General features: G+C 47.0%; 1 protein-coding gene across 1 annotated transcript in view; it reads right to left on the reverse strand.

Moving 5' to 3' along the window:
* CREB3L3 (cAMP responsive element binding protein 3 like 3) overlaps positions 1–26,251 on the reverse strand; it is a 63,316-nt gene that overhangs the window by 21,816 nt on the left and 15,249 nt on the right. Inside the window, exon 2 of the mRNA XM_063455938.1 lies at positions 1,501–1,650. Coding sequence (XP_063312008.1) covers positions 1,501–1,521 — 21 coding nt within the window. The 5' untranslated portion in view covers positions 1,522–1,650. The remainder of the gene's footprint in view (positions 1–1,500; positions 1,651–26,251) is intronic.

A 26,251-nucleotide genomic window follows, 5' to 3' on the forward strand; every position in this document is an offset into this window, starting at 1 on the left:
TCAATTTACTACAATTCAGAGTTTGGCAAATAAACCTGATTAAGTTTATTTGGTTTGTAAATAAGACGCAGCATGTATAGAAATGTGGCATGGATCTTATCTCTGCAATTGATTAGTTTATTTTTGTGAGTTGCTTTGTGTCACCTCAATGTCTTTCATAATATTTAAAAATCAGACAATTTGATTCCCTTATGGCAGGTGTGCCCAATAGGTAGATTCCCAGATGTTGTAGAACTACAACTTCCATGATGCTTTGCATGCCTTTAAAAATGCCTTTAGAACAATAAAGCATCATGGAACTTGGAAGATGTAGTTTTGAAACATCTGGGGATCTACCTATTGGGCACATCTGTCTTATGGGGTTTTTGAAATAGAAACATAGAATGTGACGGCAGATAAGAACCATTCGGCCCATCTAGTCTGCCCAATTTTCTAAATACTTTCATTAGTCCCTGGCCTTATCTTATAGTTAGGATAGCCTTATGCCTATCCCAGGCATGCTCAAACTCCCTCACTGTGTTAACCTCTACCACTTCAGCTGGAGGGCTATTCCATGCATCCACTACCCTCTCAGTAAAGTAATACTTCCTGATATTTTTAAACCTTCGTCCCTCTAATTTAAGACTATGTCCTCTTGTTGTGGTAGTGTTTCTTCTTTTAAATATAGTCTCCTCCTTTACTGTGTTGATTCCCTTTATGTATTCAAATGTTTCTATCATATCCCCCCCATTTTTACTATTGTGGTGTGCATCTCTGATGCGAAGACTCTCCTTTTGAGGCAAAGGAACTAAGCTTAGTTTATAAGTCTAAAGCGCTTTACCATCGATTACATGGACACTGATGTATGTTTGGTTTGACTGGAAAAGTAAATAGTCACTTTAAAAATCTCTCTCCAGCTGCTAAAATAGTTGATTAACTCAGAGTTAGTTATTTGTGTAATGTGAATGCGTGCCCATTAACTTTAGAATGTTGGTTAGAAAAAGAAGCCTTTAAGAACTTTGTAATAGTTTTCTATGATTACAAAGCTACCATCTAACGTGACACATTGTGTATTCAACTAGTCTTTCTATACAAAACCAAATGCACCTTAAAGCAATTCCACAAAGAATATACTCCCACTGTAACATACCAACAGGGGCAAAACAGCGAAAAGTACAAGATAGGAGAGGACACCCTGATGGTCCATGGGCACAAGATTTTAGACAAAGAACCAGTAAAGCTATCAGAAAATTTTGACCAGAAACATGTTTAGAGGTATACACAAGCAGAGTGTTGTATAAAACATCTACATTATGCAACAAAATTCCCTTTACATTAAACATTGCACACCAATACCACCAAAACCAGATATCTAAATACATATAGATAGCATATATGCTGGTAACAAGCTCAATATGTGTTCTTTTTTTGTTGTTTTTTCCAGTGTGTATCTATACGTGTTGCAATAGTAGACAAATTATTACTATCATTGCAGTCATCCACATAAACACATCATCTAACCTGTTTCGTGTTAATCTCCATGTTCCGTGGAGCTTCCCTTTCAAAAGGCTTACTTTCCTCTTGCTCCAGTGAATTCAATTTTTCTTCAAATATACTGCTTTTTCGGATTGGTAAAATTTTCCAAAGCAGTTTTTCTCTCTTTCTCTCTTTCTCTCTCCTCTGTCACAAGCTTATTGCAAAATGCTTTCATTATCCCATAGGCTCCTTGTCACCTCCCAGCCACCACTAGGAATTGGTCCTTGTGCTGGGGCAGGGGTCACCCTCAGTGTTTGTGAAACAAATGTACAAAGTCTAATTCACTGATGTCATGATGACCTTTTACACACATTACTGTACTAACTCTATCACTACCAAGACATCAACCATTTACTAATATACTAATACTAATAACATACTACTGCTGAGACGATTGACAGTAGACGTACTTTCTTGAAGGATTTCATTGGCTCCTACAAGATGATTACCTCAAATGCATTCTTGACTTCGTGTGACTTAATCCCCCCAGACAAACAAGCTTTCTGTGTGTGCAATGTGCATTGAGCCATTCTTATGTCCAGGCACAGTCACGGATACACATACTCACATATATACAATCACAGACGCACAAGATACTTATTGAATCCCACCTACCAGAGCCAGACTGGAAAAAAAATCAGCCCGGGCATTTTTTAATCACAGCGGCCCAGTGAGTAGGGGCAGGTCCAAAGAGGGGTGTTTTGTCATCACCAATGACAAGCACGCCCCCTCTGAAAGTGAACATGATGGTTCAATGGCTTCCATGGCAGACCATGCGCAGAGCTCTGCTGAAGAGCTCTTGCATGAGAAAAAGGCCCTGTATTTCAACTGTGCAGCACAAGCAAATTTAATGACATGCATGCCCTGTGTGTGCTTGTGACTTGTCTCTGGTTTCTATATAAGTGGGATACCATAGGGCAAAAGGGCCATGAAAGCATATTGGAAGCTGCTTGTGGGATTGCTTGTGTAGAGTGAGCTGCATGTGTGGTATGGTATGGTAATTTGTGTAAATAGGTCAGTTTCAGTTGTGTTGTGTTTGTGGTGTAAAATGTGTGGCTAGGGATTGTAGAGAGTGAGAGAGTGTATATAGGAGGCATAGCGTGTAAAGGGAGTATAGTGAGAGTGTGCATAGGGGCTGTATATGTAGTATGTGTAGGGGCTTTAAAGAGTGTGTGTTTAGGGAATGTAGAGTGTGTATTTGTGTACAGGGGATCTAGTGTGATCCAGAGTGTGCATGTCAGGAATGTAGTGTGTGTTTGTGTTGAGGATTCAGATTGTGTGTAGGGGATCTAGTGTGTGTGTAGAGGATCCAGAGTATGTATCAGTAATGTAGTGTGTGTTTGCCTGGAATATAGTGTGTGCAAGTGGTGCAGTGAGTGTGTAAGGGATATAGTGTGTGTAACTGATAGAATGTGTGTATAAGATATGTAGAGGCTATAGGAAATCTACTGTGTGGGGTGCAGTGTGTGTGTGTGTGTGTGAGAGGTTTGCAGTGTGTGTCTGGGATGCAGTGTATGTGAGGGATTTAGTGTGTGTGAGTTGTTCAATGTGTGTGTGAAGTGTTTTATGAGTGTGTGCATGTGTGAAAGGTGCATTATATGAGGAGTGCAATGTGTGTGTGGGGGTGGTTGCAGTGTGTTTCTGTGTGTGTGCTGATGCAATGTTTGTGTGTGAGGGGTGCAGTGTGTGTGAGGGTGCAGTGAGTGTGTGTTTAAGATGCAATGTGTGTGTGAAGGGTGCAGTGTGTGTGTGAGGGATGCAGTGTGTGTGTGAGAGGGGGATGCAGTGTGTGGGTGTGGGGTGCAGTGCGTTAGTGAGGGTTGCAGTGTTTCAATGAGGGGTGAAGTGTGTGTGAGGGGTCTAGCGTCTGTGGGTGTGGGGTGCAGTGTGTGAGTGAGTGAGGGGTGAAGTGTGTGTGTAAAGGGGTATTGTGTGTGTGGGGGTGGCAGATGGGAGCAAAACTAAATTATTATTATTTTTAATTTAAAAATGTATTAAACTTTATATCCCCTTTCCCTTCTTAATTTTCTCCGGGAGGAGGGACATTGTTTATAAGCTCTAGTGGTCCGGTGGTGAGTAAACTCTAACAAGCAGTTCCTGGGGTTCAGACTCGCGAGATTGAAGAGTTGCCATGGGAACCATGACAACGCTCCGACCTGGCAAAAGCAAGAACCCAGCAGAGCTGGAAGCTAGAACACCCCGATCTTACTCTCTTCCTCCCATGCCGGCTGAAGTGCCTGTGGGTCAGTAAGGGAGATCTTTGATCTCTCCACCAGCTCGTCATGGAAAACAGTTGGAAAGTGCCGACTCTGCATGAGCCAGTAGGGGAGATAATCACCATCTGGCATTTGCCAGGTTTTCCCGACGGCCTGTCCAGGCCTGTCTCCTACTGTGACTTTGTTAGTTGCTGCTAATATCTTGGTGGGGATCAGCATAATTCTCTATTCAACTATTAAGAGTACAATTCAAATTTTATTGAACAAACCTCCTAATGATAACAGTATTTTTTTTTTAAAACATAAAAAACTTACAATGCACTGTTCCAAATTATTACGCACAGTAAGTTTCAAAACACTTTATAGGTTGTAAAGAACTTAAAATTGTCATTTGTTGTGTTTGCAGCATATTTACTGAAATCAAAAGCTATTTCAATCAAACTTATAACAACATTTTAACTTTTTAGACATTTTAACAGGTCACGTTACATTTTAACATAGGACCCCTTATTTGATAGCAGCTTCACAAGTCTTGCATCCATTGAACTTGTGAGTTTTTGGACAGTTTCTGCTTGAATTTGTTTGCAAGATGTCAGAATAGCCTCCCAGAGCTACTGTTTGGATGTAAACTGCCTACCACCCTCACAGATCTTTTGCTTGAGGATGCTCCATAGGTTCTCAATAGGATTGAGGTCAGGGGAGGATGGAGGCCACACCATGACTTTCTCTCCTTTTATCCCCATAGCAGCCATTGATGCAGAGGTATTCTTTGCAGCATGAGATGGTGCATTGTCATGCATGAAGATGATTTTATTACGGAAAGCATAGTTCTTCCTTCTGTACCAGGGAAGAAAGTGGTCAGTCAGAAACTCCACATACTTTGCAGAGGTCATCTTTACACCTTTGGGGACCCTAAAGGGGCCAACCAGCTCTCTTCCCATGATTCCGGACCAAAACATGACTCCACCACCGCCTTGCTGACGTCGCAGCCTTGATGGAACAGGGTGGCCGTCCACCAACCATCCACAACCACATCCATCTGGACCATCCAGGGTTGCACGGCACTCATCAGTGAACAGGACTGTTTGAAAATTAGTCTTCATGTATTTTTCTGCCGAAGGCAGCCGTTTCTGCTTGTGAGCATTGGTTAGTGGTGGCCGAATAGAAGGTTTATGCACAGTTGCAAGATTTTGGAGGACTCTACACCTTCATGTCCGTGGGACTCCAGAGGCACTAGCAGCTTCAAATATCTGTTTGCTGCTATGTAATAGTATTTTAGCAGCTGCTCTCTTGATCCGATGCATGGATCTGGCAGAAATCTTCCTCAAATCTTCCTAAACACCCTCCTTTAGTAGTTTTTCCTTAAATTGGGCTCACCTGGCAATCTAATTATCACAGGTTTCCGAAATTGTTTTCAGTGATCAAAAGAGCCCTGAGACACAATGCCATCCATGAGTTAAACTGAAAAACAAAATATTTAATCTTTGTGACACTTAAATAGAATTTGCATAATAATTTGGAATAGGGTGTATATTTGCTGCAGCAGTATTTTTAACTGTGGTCTTGATAAAGTGCATTAAACATGTAGACTGGTGGTTCTATGATGTGAGCTGAGTTTTTTTGCAAATTTGTTGTTTGGATTTATTACAAATAAAAAAATATATAATTTTTTTTTTTTAAATGTGTCTGTTTTAGAATTTTGCCAGTGAAGGATGGATTGCTTTTCTATATTTCTGTCTTAAAGTATCATCTGAGCTGACAGCCAGAGCCGGACTGGGAAAAAAAATTCAGCCTGGGCAATTAAAGGCAGAGCAGACCACTAGGAGGGGAGAGGCCAGAAAGTGGGCATGTTATGTCATCACCAATGACAAGCACGCCCGCTCCCTCGCCCCCTTCCCCCCCTCCACCATGAGTATGTTAGTGTGATACCCCTTCAGAGCATCCAGTGCTCTAGGGTGAAATAAATGTCCTGTTTTTTTTTTATGTGAAACCTAAAGACGCGCTGTTTTTGCTAGTTACTTGACATCGATGTCTTCAATAGTGGGATACGAGTGGGCGGGTCTGACTGCAGAACCAAGCGGACGCAGGTTGCAGTTGCTCCTGTGAGTTATTGCAAATTCTATTGAACCTACCCGAACTGGAGCTGATACCGGGCTCAAGCAGGCTGTCATATGACAGGGGACCTTGTGACCTTTCTGCAGGTACCACGCAAGTTGATGTCCCGGTCTGCTCCGCTTGATAATTTCTCGAGGCCTAGAAGCAGGGGGAGACGTCCGCTCTCCCGCCGCCACGATTCTCGACTGAACCTGTATGGAGCCTCCGTCCCCCCCCTCCCCCTATGGACTGGTAGGGGTTATTCCGTTCCCCCTTATGCTCTACCTCACTCCTTCACCAACCTGCTACCACCGGCACCTGATGCCCGCTATAGCCCGCACTCAAACCGTGTGGGGCCTAGCAAAAGGGCAGCTGCCGACCACGCTACCGAACCTGTACCCTCTCAGCCCCTCCACAAACGCCTGGGTGACCTGCTTCGCTGCTTTTGGGAGAAGCTGGAGCAGCGCACTGCCCAAAAGCCCCCTACTCATGACAGGGTAGTGGAGCCGGCAGAGGTCATGGGGCGGAACGGGCTTATCTCGGGCAAAGCTGCATTCCAAGCCCTCCACCACAGAGCTAAGCGCCCATCTAGGCCGGAGGTCACCAGGAGATCCCATCCAGGACATCGACCACATTGCAGGAAGGTCACCCGCCGCTGGCCACTCTGATCAAATAGTAGTCACAGTCATGGCATTGACTCTAACTCATACTATACATATTTCATACACAAGATTTTATAATGACTGTTTCTCCTGCATAATATTGTCAAGCATGAAATGCAGTTACAATACTTACCACTTTTTACTTTTGTGAGACCTGTGCGACTTATCCACAGTATATATGTAATGCTGGGTCCTGCGAGTCCCGTTATTATTTGTTTTGTTTGTGTAAGTCTTTATAAAAAAATATTTACCGGGGGGCGGGGCCGGACGGCCATGCCGAGAGGACGTACGGAGGGATAGCTCCTGAAAGGCTACCTAGTTTTAGCCCCTAAAACCCAGCAATACTCGCACCGAACAACCTGCAGCTGAGCCCCCCGACGCTAGAAGCAACCCTGGTCCTGAGGAGAGGCTTGCCGCAAGGTTTTAGTCCCTCAGTGGGGTGATCCCTGCAAGATGGAGATCGCCCGGGCGGTGAGCAAGGTGGACGGCCGCTGCCCGGCTATCCTGCCCACCAGCGGTACGGCAGAACCAGGCGGATCTGGCCCTGTTCCCCCCCCCTCTGGGCCGGCGGGGGAGATCCCGGTCCCCACCCTGAGACCCAATGAAGAGCCGTACCAACAGCGAGAGTCTGATCGCAAGATGGCGGAGACCACATGGCAACCCTGAGAGAGCCGCCGGATGCATCCTCCTCCCCTGCTCCCACACGGACGGATCACTGATTACCCCAGAGAGGGTACCGGCGAGCAAGAGACCGACACAACGGTGGGTGCAGACCCTGAAGGGCAAGCGTCATAACGAACAGGACTAACCTGCCACACCACCCGGCTTCCTGCAAAGGGCCTGCACCAGAAGAGCTGCCCACCCACAACCACCAAGCAGAGACTCTCTCAGACAGGCACCCGGCTAACCAGAATGAGACCCAGGAGGGGAACTTAGACCCCCCCTTCCATCACCACTATATGGGACTACAAGTACTACGGCAACCATCAAACATCCCGCCACACTACGGGAACTTATGCTGCATAATGAAGGATCGCCATAAATGCCGACAAGGACTCTCACCAGACCGACTCAGGGTTAACATGGGGTGGTAATTTTAAGCGCTAGTACAATCTTTTCTTGTTAACACTACTTTTATGTATTAAGCTTCAGTTTCAAACATGCCCTCTCAACTTATTATTTCATGTCTTGGTAATCAAAATCTGTGCTTTCAGCTAAATTCACGCATATATAGCACCCACCATTATATATTGTAAATGTCTACTTACCTGACACTGCAACTTAGACCTGCACAGAGGTAGCACAACATTGTATAACATGACAGCGTTAATCAGCTAGCACAGCATACACAACCTAACACCTTACGCTGTCAGCCTTGGCGACACTAATCTTAGCATGCCTAGCCTGCGATGCCACACGAGCTTACCATTTAGTAGACTCCCATAACTCATATGGGCACTCCTAACAGTACTTGTTGTAAGATTGAATCGAATGTCCTGCTATGTTCTTCTAGACAATAATATGGATATATACCAACTTAGACATGACTGCCTAGCTTAAACCTAGCGTGTTTTACACTCTCAAAAAAAATGTACTGTTTCTGCTAATGTCATACCACTGTTTGTTGTTTCACACCGAAGGCTTACTAATGTTGTTGTGACATTATGAGCATACCTGTATTCTTTCAAAGTACATAAAAAATAAAGAATTAAAAAAAAAAAAAAAAAAAAAATATTTACCTAGTGTTTCTTTAACATTATGTTCCTGTTAGCATTTACAATAATATGTCCTCCTTGCTGAAATATATCCATATTATAATTGTAAAATGGTATCTTAGTGCAATGTAAATGTTGCTAAGTGTTTTTAACACTGCAACAGTTGTGCAAGTAGAATAAATTCTATTAATATGGTGATAATTCCATCAGTGTGTTGCAGCCTATGTTTGAGGAATGACAGGAATTAGAACGGGCAGTAATTCTATCTTTATGTAGGATGTTACTATATAGAGATTTTACATCCAGAGTTAGCAGTATGGTAATTTTATTAAAGACACGGAGGCTCATATTATGCATATGTCTTTCTTTATTTTGTCAGCAGCAAAGATAGAGGAATATAAATATTAGCAAATTGAAAGAAAAAACTGTATAGGTACACAGGCAACCAATAACATAACAGAGGAAGTGGCTATATAATGCCTGTGTCTCCCACAATCCCCCTCTTTCTTTGCTGCTTCCTCAGACAGCTAAGTATCCTGTTTATGCTCTCCTCTCTCACTCATTGCATTTTACTTATTTTAAATATTTTATTGTAATTCTTGTTATTTTGCTTATTTTTACCTATTACTGTACTTAATTCTCTTGGTACTTTACTGTACTTTGTCCCTACATCGTTGGTGTACTGGGGTGCTCTCTGGGGTTTTTGCCCGCGACCGCGGGCTCTATCTTTCCCCTCCCACCCGACCCTGTCTGTATTCCCAGCGCTACCCTCTGCCGCGCGGTCCTTTTTCTGCCTCGCGGCCGCGGCTGGGTGCGCTCGTGTCCCTCTCGTGGGCTGCCCGTGCGGGTGGGTGAACGCGCCCCTTCCCCCGCCGGGACCCTGTCCGTGTCACACTCTGCCACGTGTGGCAGCCATTTTGGGCGGTACTTCGCATTGCCCATCAGCCTGCCGTGCGGTCGGTCTCTGTTCCTCTGGGTTCCCCCTGCTACACCAACGATCAGGTCCCTTTTCTGTTTGTTTTGCTGTGGGTTACTCAACCCTTTTGTTTAGTACTCCTTTTTCTCAGTGCCACTTAGTGCTGCTTTCCTATTGTGATTGCTGCCATTATGCAGGATAGGGAAGATGGGCCTACTGACCCCTCTGGGGATTTTCAAGTGGATAACCCAGAGAGTGCTATGGCCTCTCAGGAATTCCAAGCCTTATTAGAGGCCACTATGGCTTCCTCCATACAAAAGGCTATTGCCTCAGCAATGGGGGCTGTTTCATCTTCCTTTTCCCAGTCACTACACTCTATGATTTTGCCTTCCATGGCTACCCCTGCCCCCCTGGGTGTGGGGTCCCCTTCCCCTGCCCAAACTGTGCCAGGTGCCCGTAAGGCGAAGGCGAAGTCTTGACATATCGGCTCCCACTCCTCGATGCAGGTTTTACCTGCCATGACTGACACGCCTCTGGCGGTCGCAGATAGCGCGCCCCCCACGCGCACAAGAGCCCCTGGCCGGGCTAAAAAGGCTAGATTATGGAAACAGGCTAGAGCCCTGGATGATGGGTCGGATACCGACCAGAGTGTAGAAGATGATTCCGATGTTATGGAGTACGACTCCTTTATTGAGGGTGAGTCGGGCGAGGACTTACCCACTACGGGTATCACCCCCTCTGGGTCCTCTGCCAACCCCAGAGGGAAGGTGCCAGGTCCCGCTGGGGATAGTAAAGCGCTTTTTGACCCACAGGGTAACCCCTTGTTCGACCCGGACGACCTCCGTCACCCGCGGTGTGCTGAATGGGTCCCTCCGGACCATATCGCCCAATATGTGGCTAAACGGATACGCACACCTCTCTCCAAAGAAGGCCGCAATAAGTTGCGCGCCGAGTGCCCGAGGCCTTCCCTCCCTGGCGCTGCCTGTAAGACCCCGGACATTGATCCCCAGATTGCCCAATTTCTAAATAAGTCGGGCTGGAAGCCTAAGAAGGGTCTTGATCACTCCCTGAAGGGATGCCAGGACAAAATACTAGATACGCTGGGCCCCCTGTCAAAGCTGTACGAGCTTCTTGACGCCGCTAGAACTGGGGACTCTGTTTTGGACGTCGATGTGGCCATTGGGTGGGTCCAGCGGGCTATCTGCCTTCTAGGAAACGCTAATACGGCTATGTCTTCCGAGAGACACAAAGCAATTCTCCTAAAGAAAGACCCTAAACTGGCCGCTATGAGCGTGGTGGAGCCTGATTCGGCTGATGAGGGGATGTTGTTCGGCACATCCTTCGTGAAGGACATGGGATCTTATGTCAAGACCTTTACGTCAATTGACAAGGCGCAGGCAAACATGAAGCGCGTGTTCGCGCCCAAGGTTTTCGAAGGGGCCGGGCGTAGCAGGAACCGTCCACCCGGCCGTGGTTTCCGAGGCTCGTTCCGTGCCACCAGAGGTTCCTTTTTAACCTCCCGAGGATTCCAAGATCCGAGAACGCCTCCCTTCTTTCCGGCAAGAGGGAGATCGTGGGGCTCCAGATACCCCCGTGGAGGCACTTCGGGAAGACGCCCTTACGGTGAGTACCCTTTCTTCCCCTCTCGCTCAAGTTCGGGTAGCGGGGAGGCTGGCTTTATCCTACCTAAGGTGGGCAGATATAACCTCCGATGCTTGGGTTCTGCAATGCGTAAAGGGTTATCACCTAGAGTTTGTTTCCCTGCCTATCCAATTTTCTACCCCAGGGAATTATCTCTTCACCGGAGCAGGACGCGATGATCTCCACGGAAGTCGAGGAGATGTTCTCGAAGGGCGCCATCGAAGAATTGCCGTTTGCTGCCCCAGGCTTTACGAGCAATCTCTTCCTAGTGCCCAAGAAAGGGGGCGGGGTCCGTCCAGTGATAAATCTCCGCCCTCTCAATGCATTCCTGCGCTACCAGCATTTTCAGATGGAAGGCATTCATTGTCTCAGAGATCTTCTGCGTCAGTCAGATTGGATGGCCAAGTTAGACCTGAAGGATGCATACTTCACGGTTCCCATCGCGGTGGAGTTCAGGGGCTACCTTCACTTCACCTGGCACGGACGGCGTTGGCGTTTTACCTGCCTTCCTTTCGGTCTCTCCTCGGCCCCTTGGTGTTTCACCAAGATAATGAAGCCGGTGGTGGCGTACCTCTGTACCCGGGTGGTTCGCCTGATTATTTACCTGGACGACATCTTGATCATGTCCCAATCGGTGGAATGCCTGAGACTGCATTTGGACTGGACAGTCAACCTTTTGCAAAACCTAGGTTTTCTGATCAACTGGGACAAGTCGGTCCTGACCCCCGCCCAGTCGATAGAGTTTTTGGGATTCCAGGTGGATTCCATACGGCAATTCCTGTACTTGCCAGAGTCCAAGATGAAGGCCATCCAGAAGGAACTTCGACAAGCTCTTCGAGCTTCAGACTTGTCGGTACGGCAGTTGGTGAGGATGATCGGACTGCTGGCGTCCTCCATTCAGGCGATATTCCCAGGCCCATTGCATTACCGGGCCCTCCAGCGGCTCAAGGGGTCGCACCTCCGTTCGGGTCACTCATACGAGTCACGGATATGTTTGGACGAGGAATCCAGGGATGAGCTGGTGTGGTGGCTGGCGCACATGGAAGCCTGGAACGGAAGGGCAATTTTCGGTTCCATTCCGGACGTGGTCATAGAATCCGATGCCAGCTTGCACGGCTGGGGTGCTCGCTGTGGCGACGTTTCCACAGGAGGCAGATGGTCCGACACGGAGAAGTCGTTGCACATCAACTTCCTAGAACTCCTGGCGGGGGCTTTTGCGATTCGCAGCCTTACCCCTGGGCGGGCGAACTGTTGCGTTCTCCTCAAGTTGGACAACGTATCGGCGGTCCGCTACATAAATCACCTGGGAGGAACCAAATCCAGGATGTTGGCTCTCTTGGCAAAAGATTTTTGGCAGTTCTGCCTTTTCAACAATGTTTCGGTGACGGCGGAACCTATTCCGGGTCTGGACAATTCGGGAGCGGATTGGAATTCCAGACATTTAAGAGACTCGGGAGACTAGCACTTGCACGCCTCGGTCTTACGAAGCCTGGCCAGTTTGTGGGGACGATTCGGGATGGACCTGTTAGCCTCTCGACTGAACACTCAATTACCAAAGTTCTACAGTTGGAGACCGGACCCGGCGGCGGTGGCGACGGACGCTTTTCTTCAGGAATGGCCGCCGGGCCGCCTGTATGCCTTTCCTCCATTCAACATGATTGCTTGCACAATCTTGAAATTGAGTCGTCACGATTGTTGTCTGGCTCTGATCACCCCTCTGTGGAGATCCCGACCATGGTTCCCTCGACTGATGGAGTTGTCGATAGACTTCCCACGTCTGTTACCGAACTTCCAGGACCTCCTTATGGATCCGGATGGGAACTCGCACTAACTGGTGTTACGTCATCAGTTGCCCCTGATAGCATGGTCCCTTTCAGGGGATGCTGGGTTGTCCCAGACGTTCCACAGACAACTCTCTTGCTCCTCGATAACACCTGGGCTCTGGGCTGCATGGAAGTCTTGGTCTGGTTGGTGCATGGAACAGGCAATGGATCCCGTACCTGCCCCTCTCCATTTGATCCTGGAGTTCCTCATGTTCCTGTTCGATTCGGGCAAGGCGTACAGAAGATCAATCTTTTCCGCTCGGCTATCTCTGCCGGACACGGCGGTTTGGACGGTTTACCCGTCAGCAGGCATCCTTTTGTATGTCGCCTTCTTAAGGGTATTCGCCTCGCCCGTCCGCCTCGGTCGCGTTTTTTGGCCTTTTGGGACGTCAACGTTATGTTGCAGTTCCTGTCGGCTTGGTACCCTAACCAGGAATTGACTCTCAAGCAGTTGTCCTCCAAGCTGGTTATGCTACTTTGTTTGATCTCTTGTAAGAGGGTCTCCGATGTCAGGGCCCTTGACTGGGGTGCCATTGTGTTTACTCCTGAAGGTGCTGCTTTCAACATATCTAGGAGGACTAAGTCGGCATCAAAATCCTTCGTGTATCCCAGATTCTCGGAGTGCCCAGCACTCTGTCCAGTAGATTGTCTGAAGGCTTGCCTGGATGCTACACAGACGTTTTGGTTCGTCTGATCGACATCCTCTCTTCATCTCCTTTAAGGCACCTCATCGGCCGGTTTCGACACCGACCCTGGCACGTTGGATTTGTTGGCTTTTATCCCTGGCGGGTATAGACACATCTATCTTTACACCTCATTCTGTACGACGTGCCATGGTCTCGAAGGCATCTACAGTAGGTTGCCGTCCAGAGGACATCATGCGCACAGCAGATTGGTCTCGAGAGTCGACCTTCCGGGACTTCTATTTCAAACCAATTGAACACATCGCATCTCAAGTGGTGGCAAAGCTTTGAACTTGCATAATATGAGCCTCCGTGTCTTTAATAAAATTCCCCGATTTTACTAGTAACATGACGTAAAGTCATGATTTTATTAAAGACACGGAGGCGAGTATTATTCCCTCCCACCCTCCCGGTGTGGGGTCTGCGAGTGAGATGCGCTTTGGACTCTTCAGGTATGTTGCATATTGGTCCGTTTTTGGTGATTACTGTTCGTGTGTTTCCAGTTCGGGAGTTGGAAGATTCGTACAGTTTGGAGTTCGGGAGATTGGTGATTGCAGTAGCTGCTGGTCTATCTGAAAGGGGATTATCGCCTAAACTGGGTTTTATCCTCTTGTGTGTGAAACGGTCCGCAACACTTACGTATGCTGTGTATGTTATTTTTTATACTAATTATATTTTTTGTATTTTCAGATTTCGGTTCTGTTTCTATGAATGACCAACAGTTTTGACTGGTAAGCACACAGTTTTAAGTTTGGTTATTACCATATTTCTCTCTCTCTTTTAGCTTGAAGTTATTGGAGTGCTTCTGTTTTCTGTTCTGGCCAAGTGGGATATCGTTCGTCTTACCTGGTCTTCGGTTTTTCGCAAGAAAGAGGGGGATTGTGGGAGACACAGGCATTATATAGCCACTTCCTCTGTTATGTTATTGGTTGCCTGTGTACCTATACAGTTTTTTCTTTCAATTTTCTAATATTTATATTCCTCTATCTTTGCTGCTGAGGAAATAAAGAAAGAGATATGCATAATACTCGCCTCTGTGTCTTTAATAAAATCATGACTTTACGTCATGTTACTAGTAAAATCGGGGAATTTCACGTATCTATGTGATCTGGCTTAGGCCTTGATTTACTATTTTTGGATGCAATTTTCAAATGATTTTTTATGTTTTTTGAAAAACTTTTCGACTTTTCAAAATATAAAAAATTTAAAAAAAATATGCATACCTAAAAAAAACAAAAACAAGTCAATATATCAAATTATTCAAATATATTTCAAAATATTTCATAATTTGAAAAGCTTATCCGAAATATTAAATTGAGCCTAATTTGTTAAGAAAATCAGTGGCATTTTATATAAAGCTATAAGTTACTAGTGACTAAGTCATCCCAATTAGTTACCCTAGTTTACAGTTGGTATTAACGCTTCGAATGTGTACCTAACCAAGGTATAAATCGCCCTCGCACCTCATCAGCCAGTTCCACCGCTATTTTTTATTGTATGCATATTTATTTTTTTTTATTTTTTTTTTATTTATAATTCTTTATTTTTGGTGCAGTATAGGTTACAAACATTCCTGTGATGCCACCACAGCAGGCACAGGCAAGGCAATGTATACAATGTCATGGCGACAAGCAGTTGCACATTTTTTATTTATAAGACAGGCTATATGCACGATTAAATTCGTTGCGAGTAGATTAGTTATGCCGGCAACTGTGAGATTCATTAATTTTTAGTTTCTCAATGTTGGTTTGGTTATGCTCAGCTATGCTTATGTATGCTTGAGAAAGGAACATGCATTCTATACAGTGGCATCTGGTCTAAATAATCATACATTTATCCTGTGTAAGATTACATGAATTTCTGAGTATGAGTATATGAATGAGTTAGGTGACTAGAAGCATGCCTATATATATGCTAAACAATATATCACACTGGAAAGATTAAAACACGTTGGTAAGAAATGATAATCTTTGAGTAGTAGCATAGCAGAGGTATATCACCCTGGCTGGTCTAGAGTTCTTGGGTTGATTTTATACTCCAGGGGCCGTTAGTTTGGTGGGCCTGAGGTCTTGTTTGTGGTCTCGGGTCCTTGCTTAACTGTGTCGGTGTGGCCAGGAGTGGGTGTCCGTCGGTGTTCGGGTAGTGCTGCTAGTCTCCCCAGCTAGCAAAGTGTGCCTCCTCTGGACGTCCGGCGGGGAGTGTCCATTAGGGGGGATGCTTGGAGGCTCATTGATGCATCTGTGTGTTGGGGGGGCCCGTGGGAACCTCTTCTGGGCCGCTGTGCTGCTTGATGTGTGCAGGGTGGGTATGCAGTCGGCCCCGTCGCGGGAGTACCTTATCCTGTTGCAGGGACGGCAGTCGCTGGTATGGGTGAGTAGTGTTCGGTCTAAGCCGGTGCTGCAACCATTATGGTACATTATGGTACAGCTGGTGAGGAGGGTTAATGGGTGGTTGCTCGCGGGGCTGCGGTGCTTGGTATAATGGGCCTGAGTTCTTTTTGCCCCCTGGGCTCGATTATGTAGGCCTTGTTAGTCGTTTTGTTCTCCATGATGGAGCAGTCACCCCCGCCGGTCTTGGCGCACATGGCATCCGCCATCTTGGGTGGTGCGGTCAGGCGCTTGAGCGGGATGGCCCCGTCTTTGGGCCCTGGATGTATAGCCTCTAGGTGAGGACCGGGATCACCCCCACCGGTCCATGGGGGGGGGGGACAGGGCCGAGTCCACCCGGGTCTCCGCTTCCATTTCGGCACCATGAGGCAGGATAGAGGGACAGCGGCCGTCTGTCCCTCTCACCGCCAGCATAGGCCCCCACTCGGTCGTCGAGGGCCTCGCTTCCAGGGGACTGTAGCTCCAGTAGCCAGCCTCTCCCTGGCTCCGGTGTCTCTGTGGTACTGATTACCCGTGCTGTCGGTTTATTAGGTCGTTTGCCATGTTTTGGGTGTATAATTGTGGATGTGTAGCAGGAGCTGAACTCGCATGCGACCGTCCAGCTCGGCGGATCGGCCCCGCCCCCTCGTATGCATATTTTTATGTTTAGTAGAAGCCCCATAAATCTCTGTTGGATTTCTGTGTATATGCATTTTTTTTGTTGTTAGGGGTTTTTTGGCATGTATGTATGACTGCATGACTTCATAGTATAATCAATGTGTTTAGAAATGAGTCTGAATAAATAAGATGTTTCACGTTGTAATAAATTAAAACTTGCTCAAATCGTTATCAGTAGGTCATAAAGTAATAACCGAAGGTCGCAATCCATAAAATGAAAGTATCCTTTTTGGCCATTTGAAATGTCCCAAACTATGAGTGAATGTGATTGCAGTTGTTGAACATGATCGTTCTCCTTTAAGGCTCGAAGGAATACTCCTTGTACTTGATGTTATCTGCTGGACTCTGCACTCAATACACAGTTATTACTATGAAGAAATTAATGACTCAGTTGTTATCTGTGTTGCACAATGTTACCATCTTAGCATGTAACAACAATAGCATTTTAATCTTTTTTTATTTCAAGCTAATTATTTGATAGTGATAGGAATTGTCACCACTACCTTATACTTGGCAAAGAACTATGTGTAAAGCAATATAAGTATGTTTAGCTGTTTTAAAATCATTTAAAATATGACTTCATTGAGGAGATTCAGGGCAAATCTAATTTTGTTTGCACCTGGATATTTTGTAATTTCCCATCACAGTTTTTGATCAAAGAATATCCTCCAAAGTTTGTTTTTCAGACTATTCACGTGAAAGGATGCTGATACTGGCTCACCCTTCGATATTAATATAATGCTTTGGGAATAGCAATTAGTAGTTTCCTTTTTGTCTTTTGCAATATACTTTTTTAGCGTTAGATTTTGTTTCACAGCTCGTCTTGAAGGCACGTTGAAGGGTGTATTAGTGTAGAATACAATCTCAGATAATTTGGCAGAGCACATAAAATGACACTATAGTCACCAAAACCACTTTAGCTTAGTGAACCAGTTTTAGTGTACAGATTATGCCTCTGAAGTTTTACTGTGCAATTCTCTGCCATTTATAAGTTACATCAAGTTTTGGTTCTGTTTATCCAGTCCGGGAGAAAAAAACATCCCAGGATGTACAATCCCAGCAGAAGGACTTGATTGTAGTTAATATCTCTGACATCACCTTGAGTGAAAGCGAACTTAAGGTATTATCTAAGGGACTTTCATTTTGTCCAACTGCTAACTTTAATTAATTTTATTTATTTTTAAGTGTGGAACGATTTTTAAGATCAGTTAATTTTAAAGTTTTTTTTTTCTCTCTCTAATCAACCAACTAAATTAATTGAGGATAGTCTGGCCCAGACCTCAGAGACCTTGACAGTAAAAGATTTTCATTTATGGAACCGGAGCTCGTTTAGCCCACCGGTCTTTTCCAGACTCATCCATAAATAATTGGAGAAGTTGCAATCCTCTGCTCATGGCCATCAGAGCCCCAACCTCACTACAGATGAGTATCAGGCTTTACAATCGTTAAAGAATAACCGTAACCTCATTATTAAGCCCCTCATGAATAGGATTGACTGTGTTAGAGAAATTGAGCAAAAATTAGGGGACTCTAACACCTTTGTCCCAGAGATCCTACACCTTCACTCATTATGTCTCTAAAGGTATTATAGATCAAACTTTAAAAACTTACCTTATCAAGGAACAGTCGATTATGCCCACCTTTTTCATACTACCTAAGATCCACAAGAGGCTGGTGGATTCTCCTTGTAGACCAATAGTGGCCAGTAGTGAGTCTGCCCTTCAGCCACTTTTGCTCTTCCTGGACAGAGTACTACAGCCTCTTGTCAGTAAGTCCAGGTCATTTATACTTGATAGTTGCGATGTTCTAAGTAAACTCTCTTCTTTGGAGATAGATAACCCATGTATATCATTCACCTGGGACATAGTGAGACTTTACACTTTCATTCCCAATTTAGCAGGCTTAAATACCATCCGAAATGTTTTTGAAAAAAGTCAGTACGCCAATGCTCAGATTTAATTTTTTGTGTACATTTTGGATTTATTGCTTCACAGAAACTACTTCTTATGGGGCGTGGTCTGACCGTCGATGAGACTAGACGTGTCTCACTAGAGCTCCCGGCGAAACGCGCCCAAAATAGCTAAAATCAGCGACCTTACCCGACTTTTGGTTACCCCAAGATACCTGCTGACATGGAGAAGAGGCCCCCCCCTAAAAGACAGCAAAGACGGGGCACGGAATCGGGCGGATCAGTCCTAGACCTCATGTCGGCACAGAAACAGAGCAGGTCGGGGCCCCAAGATGGCGCCGGAGCGACCCCTCAGGCATCACCTCGTGCGGACAGGGAGGCCTCCCCCGACGACCGGGACACTATACTGGCTACACTAGCCGAGGTGAAAACGTTCCTGGCAGGCGAAATCGCCAAATCCACAGCGGTCCTCCAGGCCGAGATTGGGGCCTTGGGAGAGCGTACCGCGAAACTGGAAGACCGCATGGAGGCCTCGACTCAGGCCCACAACGCGGTTGTCGACAGGCTCAATGGCATGGCGACCCAGCTGGTGGCGATGGACCTTGCCTTTGAAGATCTAGCCAACCGGTCCCGGAGAAATAATGTCCGCCTGCGGGGCCTACCTGAGAGCGCTGGTGAGGATTTACAGGGGCTCCTGTTCACCGTCTTGAAACCGCTCCTTCCACAATTGCCAGACGATCAGTGGCACATGGAGAGGGCTCACAGGGCCTTTAGGGGCCAGAGGAACGACGCCAACTCCCCGAGGGATGTCGTCGTCCGCTTCCTATACTACCGCACCAAGGAGGCGTTGATGAAAAAGAGCCGAGAGGGGCCCATTAGATATGCCGGTAACGAGATTACCCTCTTTCAAGATCTAGCTCCCTCCACGCTGCAACGGAGAAGGGATTGGCGGCCCATCACCGAGGCCTTGCGGGCAGCCGGCATCAGGTATGCATAGGGGTTCCCCTTCAAGCTGATGGTGTTCCGGGGAGATCGAGTGCATGTACTCGCACCGGGAGGGGACCCCCGCCGCATGCTAAACGGCCTGGGCATACATCCGCCTGCTGACCTACCCGATTTGGCGATATACCCGGAGGATCTCCCTCGTTTGGTGTCGGAGTGGAAGGAGGCAGGATCGCGGGGACGCAGTTGAAGGTAGCCTGCATCGTTTTTTTCCCTTCTAGCTGGTTTCCCTGGTCTCCCAGGCCTATGCTAACCAGTGCCTTGCGGAAGGCTGGAGGTTTTTTCAGTAAAGTTTAATTGGGGTGGGGTACGGGATGGAGCCCAAAGTTGTGGGTTTGTTTTTCTATTTTTATAGCCTGGTACCCCCCCCTCCCCCCCCCTGTGGACGCTGCCCAGCCATGTCCTTTGGGCCTGCGGACTTGCCTACCTCGAGTTGCAGGAGTGCTGCGGACTGCCCTTCTCCTCCTCTGTCACCGGGCTGTATTTTTTCTTTTTTGCCCGTTAGGGTCTGGGAGGGCTTGCCGTTGGTTTGGGAGGGGTTTCGGGCTATGCTGCTTCTACCTGTAGTCCTTTCCTGCAACACGGGGTGTTACTTACCTAGGGAAGAATCTTCCAACGAGAGAGGATCGGACTGGACTTCTCCGGGTTGGTTTGCTTGTTGGTCCTTTTCCCCTGCCCCTGTTCCCTAATAATGCTCACTCGACCTCTCTGCTTCCTCCCCCCGGGGGGCGCCATTTTCCTGGTTGGGGCTGTAGGGGCTTCGGTCCTCTCCCCGTCTGTCCGGGCCTGGTCTCCGGCCTGGTCCTTTTTTCCTCGGCTGAGGCCCTGCGCCCCCGGGGGGGAGTGGAGGGGGTCGGGGTTCTGTGGGTGATGGTGGCTACACCCTTGCTGAGTCTGGGGTGTGGCGGCTATACACTTAACGAAATTTTTAAAATTTAAAATGTTAATTTGTATTTGTTAAAATGGTGTGGTAAACACCAGAGCGGAGAGAATACAGAGCGGAACACTTCGATAGCCTGAGGTGCCCGGTTTACCAGGCTCTGTATTGCTCACCGTTACCTAAAACTTAAAAAAAAAGTTAAAATTTAAAAAACAGAAAAAAAAAGGGGAAAAAAAAAAATGATGAAAAATAAATAACAAAATATGTAAAATGTATATCTGTTTAGGGCGGAATTGTTTGACGAAACTGGAGCAAAGATGACGAGGGGCACAGCAGTTTGATAGCCCGGTCTGTACGACTAGTCTAGTTACACTTTGCTTCTCCATTTAGACACCGGAGCATGGGGGACAGGGACCGGGACAGTCTTTAGAACCTGAAGTAAGCTGTTAGCTTAGTGCTATTTTGCTTATCCCCATAATATTAAAAACGAAACGACAAACAAACAAAACAAAAAAAACAAAACCAAAAAAAAATATATAATTGTATATATGTTATATGTTCAATTCAAACGGTAAAATTAGAGCAGAGGGGGCGAAATGCTTAGTAGTCTCCATAGCTTGATGTATACCACTCGCCAAGTTACATTGCACTTTCTGTCACTACCTGTATATATGCTTATGGTAAAATTGTGGGATGCAGCTGGAGCACAGAGGACATGGAGCGATGTAGGTTGATAGCCTGCTACGTGCTCTCGGCCTAGCTGCATTTTGCTGCACTACAGAAAATATAAAAAACAACGAAAAACAGCAAAATATTTTAAAAAACAAAAATGAATGTATATATGTTCAGGGTAAAATTGTATGATGACACGGGGGAAATGGGGACAAAGAGCACCCTTTGCCCTTCCTCCGGTATGGAACATTTCAAAGCATGTGTATCTCTACTAATCTACGTTTTATTGCGTGTTATGCATGTTTAAAAATTGGTTATCGCTACATTTAGTTGTTTGAGGGCCTGATGCATGCTGGTAGCCGAGTCGCATTTATCCTATCGAAATCCAAAACAAACAGGGGGAGAGAATATGATCAGCCAATGTGTAAAAACCTAATGTAGATACTGTAAACGCGACATGTGTTGGAATGGTAGTGGTGGCTTAACCGGAGGCAGGGAGCAGCGGCCCCTCATTAGCTGCGGGGTATTTTCAGGGGTGAGAGATTAACTGGCGGTTGGGGACAGTCCGGTAAGGGGGTTACCGTAATTTATGTCCATCGGGTGGGATCCGGGATGGTTGGGGGCGGGATACCACTATGCCGGTAAGGTCTCTATAGCATGCTTAGGGCGCGGGTGGGCGGGGCTTTAGGGATCCTCAGTATCCTCCACGCGTTGATCGTGCAGGGAACGAGGGCCCTCGCTACCCAAAATGTTCTGGCGAGTTGTAAGACCAGAATTTTCACCGCATCGGATTTTGTCCGGATGCCTTTCTTTCTGTCATATCCTTTCTTCTGTCTTTCTCTTTTCTTTTCCCATCCTGACCCTTCCCACCCTTCTTCGCTCCTGGGGGGGGGCGGACGAGTGGACCATCCCGACGCGGATCCCGACTGCTCAGGAGATCCTCCCTAATACAAACAGTGGCAGCAGAGCGTTAGCGGGGAGTAATCTATCACACGATGGCGATTAAGATTACCACTCTAAACGTCAAGGGTCTGAACGCCCCCCAAAAAAGACGTCTAATGTTTAGGGCCCTGAAAAGGATGAACTCAGACGTTGTATACCTTCAGGAAACTCACCTACCTAAACAGGCTACTTTTCAATTACGAGACCATGTCTACACGGGCTCCTTTGAAGCCAGGTCGCATCGCAAACGGAACGGTGTCGCTATAGTTATCAAACGCTCTTGCCCCTTCCAGCTGTCTGCCCAGGATGCGGATCCGGAGGGACGATACATTATAGTTACCGGGACTCTCCACTCCCACGTTGTACACCTGATCAACATTTACGCCCCGAATCAGCCAGATGCTGGGTTTTGGTCTACACTGCGTGATAAGGTTGCCGCATTGCCACACGGAATGGTCCTTATGGGGGGAGATTTTAATGCTACACCCTGTCCGGCGATGGATAGGAGCTCCAGGGCTGGAGGTCCGAGATCGCAGGGACGCGGGGGACAGGACCGCCAGCTTAAGACCTTTATTGCGGATACAGGACTGGTGGATGCTTGGAGGGCGCAACACCCTATGGACAGAGATTATACTTTTTACTCTGCTCCCCATGGCACCTATTCTAGAATAGACCTATTTTTAATAAATGCAGCTAGCCTTTCCAGGCTCTCGAGCTCAGAGGTGGGAAGTATATCCTGGTCTGACCACGCTGACGCATCTATAGTCTTAGGTAATCTTTGCACGGCGAGCCCATGGTCCTGGAGACTGAATTCATCGCTGCTGAGAGATGAGTCGATTCTAGACAGCATTCGGAAGGCTATTACGGATTACTTTCAGGTCAACACCACACCTGACGTAAGCAACAGCACGATTTGGGCTGCACACAAGGCGGTCATAAGAGGGGAATTGATTAAACTGGCCACAAGAAAGAAACGACTAAAACACCTTCACCTGGAAACTCTGCTTAAACGGCTGAGGAACCTTGAGCAGCAACACCAGGCTACCCCGGACGCTGAAATACACGGTAGACTGGAGGCAGTCAGACGGGACATACGCACACTTCTGCTAGATGACACGGCTAAGGCCATGACATGGTCCAGACGGACCTATTTCGATAAAGCCAATAAAATGGATACGCTATTGGCCAGGACGCTTAGGCCCAGGCAACAACGGCCCCACATCACGGCCATCAGACACCCAGATGGCACGACAAAAACAAAACCGACAGACATCGCAAAGGTATTTGAAGAATATTATAAACAATTGTATAATCACTCCCCGAACGGTCACTTGATGGGAGGCCAAGAGGACCGAAGCATAAAACGATTTCTCGAGGGACTAGACTTGCCCAAATTGTCAGGGGACGCTGCCGGGAACCTGGCGGCGGAGATCAGTACTGAGGAGGTAGGCAAGGCCATATCGAGCCTTAAAGGGAACAAAGCACCTGGCCCTGATGGATATGATGGATCATACTACAAGGCCTTCAGGGAGGAGCTAGCACCTCACCTGGCCACGCTGTTTAATTCCTTAAGACAGGGAGGAAGCCTGGGCCCTGACATGTCATTGGCTACGATCATATTACTACCCAAACCGGATAAGGATGCACACCTACCTGAAAACTACAGGCCTATATCATTGATTAACCATGATGTGAAGATCTTGGCCAAAATACAGGCAGACAGGCTGAACCCACTTCTGACTACTCTTATACATGCCGATCAGGTGGGGTTCATACAAGGCCGACAATTGTTCGAAAATACAAGGCGAACGGTTGATCTGATCTGGAAACAGGTGGCGACGAATACGCCCTCCCTGGTAATATCTATCGATGCCGAGAAGGCCTTCGACAGGGTCAAATGGAATTTCCTATTCGCTGTATTGTCACACCTGGGATTTCCGGACGAGTTCGTGCACATCACGAGGGCAATGTACCATGATGTAAGGGCTCAGATACAGATCTCAGGGGCCCCGCTTACTCCTTTTCACCTACATAATGGAACCAGGCAGGGGTGCCCTCTCTCTCCCCTCCTCTTTGTGCTGGCCCTCGAGCCTCTTCTACAGGCGATTCGCAGGCACCCGAACATTCATGGAGTAGAAGTCGGAGGGGTAGAATTCACCGTATCTGCCTACGCAGATGATGTTCTCCTCACCGTTACGAACCCGCTCGAGTCGATGACCGCATTACAGAGAGTTATAGGAGAATACGGGGACCTATCTGGATACAGAGCAAACATTCCAAAATCCAGCGCGATGCCAATCGGCATGACAGCTGAAGATGTGGCTCAGATACAGACCGCTTACCACATACGAATGGAACCGCACTCCCTCAAATACCTGGGAGTTCATTTGACGGCAGACCCGAACCGACTGTACTCTAGCAATTACGAACCCATGTTACGGGCTTTAATGAATGACATGGACAAATGGACCGATAAATCTATCTCTTGGCTGGGTCGTATTCACTCCGCCAAGATGAACATCCTCCCTCGTATTCTATTCCTGTTTCAAGCCCTCCCCATCTGCGTCACGAAATCTCAATTACAGCCGCTACAAAGGGCGATCTGTAACTTCGTGTGGCGGAATAAGCGGCATAGAATAGCCAGACAAGTTTTGTATAGGCGTAAAGATAGAGGGGGATTGGGGCTTCCAAACTTGTACTATTACTATTTGGCGGCCCAGCTGTCCCAGGTGATTATGTGGCATTCCCCTGTGGGTGACAGGAGATGGGTGGAAATAGAATCTTTGATGGTCGGTCTTGATGTTCCCCAATTCACTATGTGGGTCCCGAGAGAACATAGGCCAATGGTCAGAGTAACCTGCCCGGCCATCCTTAATTCTCTACGATTATGGGATGTGAACAGCACCAAATTCGGACTCACCTCATCCCCCTCCCCCATGACTCCGATACTTAGGAATCGAGCATTTCCACCTGGTATGGCCCCGAGGAATTTTCGCAATATAGAAAAAACCGGGGTTCAACGGTATTACCAACTCTATCGAGGGGGGACCGTGATCCCTTTTCAAGACCTCCAACAAATCACCCACCTGACTCCAACAGATTATTTTCGATACCTCCAGGTGAGGGACTTTGCTAGGAAACCAGATATTATAGCCGCGGCCAAGGGGCAGTTTACCTTCTACGAGAAACTTTGTAGAGATGCATCTGCCCCCAAGGGGATGATCACCCTCATATACGCTCACCTTAGTACAGAAACTAGAGAATGGGGTAGACTGGCGTACATTGACAAATGGGAACAGGACTTAGGGGAAGTACTCGAAGGTATCGAATGGCAGGAAATCTGGGAAGCCACCAAGAGCGCCTCTATATGCGTCACACAACAAGAACAGGCATGGAAAACCATGCTCAGATGGTATACTACCCCGGTCATTTTACACAAAATGCACAAACTAGACTCCGACGATTGTTGGAGGAGCTGCGGTTTCCGGGGTACGTATCTCCATATGTGGTGGGAATGCCCGGCGCTCCAGGGTTTCTGGAAGGCTGTTGAAAACCTAATGAGACAGACATTTGGCAGACCCCTCCCCCTAGACCCATGGATCTATCTTTTAAATAGAACTATAGAGGGATGGTCCAGGAAAGAACAGAGATTGGTGAGGACAATCACCTTGAGTGCGCGTAGAACTATAGCAGCGGCTTGGTTGACACCTGGAGGACCGGAGTTCGGGGGGGTGATCTCTAGAATAAGGGACAGCAGGATCATGGAGGATCTTACTGCCAGGATGCGAGGGACCGTAGCGGCCTTCCAAAAAGTTTGGGAACCGTGGGACAATAGCGCCCCGGGCACTGGGGATACTTAATGGGATGGGATCACGCACACTACTTCGGGGGGTCCTTAGCTCGTCCGCCCTCCCTCCCCCCCCCCTCTTTATTCCTTAATCCTTGTTTCTATTCTTTCTTCTCTCTTCTTCTCTTCTTTTTATACTTCTACAAAACCCTTGATATATATAGGGGTTTTCTCTTCTATTCTGTTATTCTTTCATTTGTGTTGTCTCAGTTCACTTGGAAGTGGTTCCTTCCTAGCACAGACATGGGACATGTTGGAGAGACGGGGATCCCTGGGGCTCATCCTACTTTGGGTGGCCTCTGGGCTATTGCTTAAGGTACAAGACCTGTCTAGTAGTACAATATACTTGCAGAGAGGCGGATAGCCTGGAATTCCGGAGGTGGATTATCTATAGGACTGGTATGTGTTACGATAAGAGCTCTGGTAGGGGTTATCTAACAATGTATACTATTGCACAGGATTTGCCTTACCGCTATTTCTCGCTATGCCTCTCCTGTGTAACAGTAAGGAACTTAATTGATGTTGCTACAAAAAAAAAAAAAAAAAAATCCCTCGATAGGGGGCAGGTATTACAGACTGCATACAGTGAATTGTTGTGGGTGCCAAAGGTGTTATATATTTGTCTTTGATTATATGTTCCTGTATATTTTGGCTTCTGCGCAAGCTTACATGTCGTATTGCTTCTGCCTT

Source organism: Pelobates fuscus, chromosome 5 (assembly GCF_036172605.1).
Source record: "Pelobates fuscus isolate aPelFus1 chromosome 5, aPelFus1.pri, whole genome shotgun sequence".
NCBI lineage: Eukaryota > Metazoa > Chordata > Amphibia > Anura > Pelobatidae > Pelobates > Pelobates fuscus.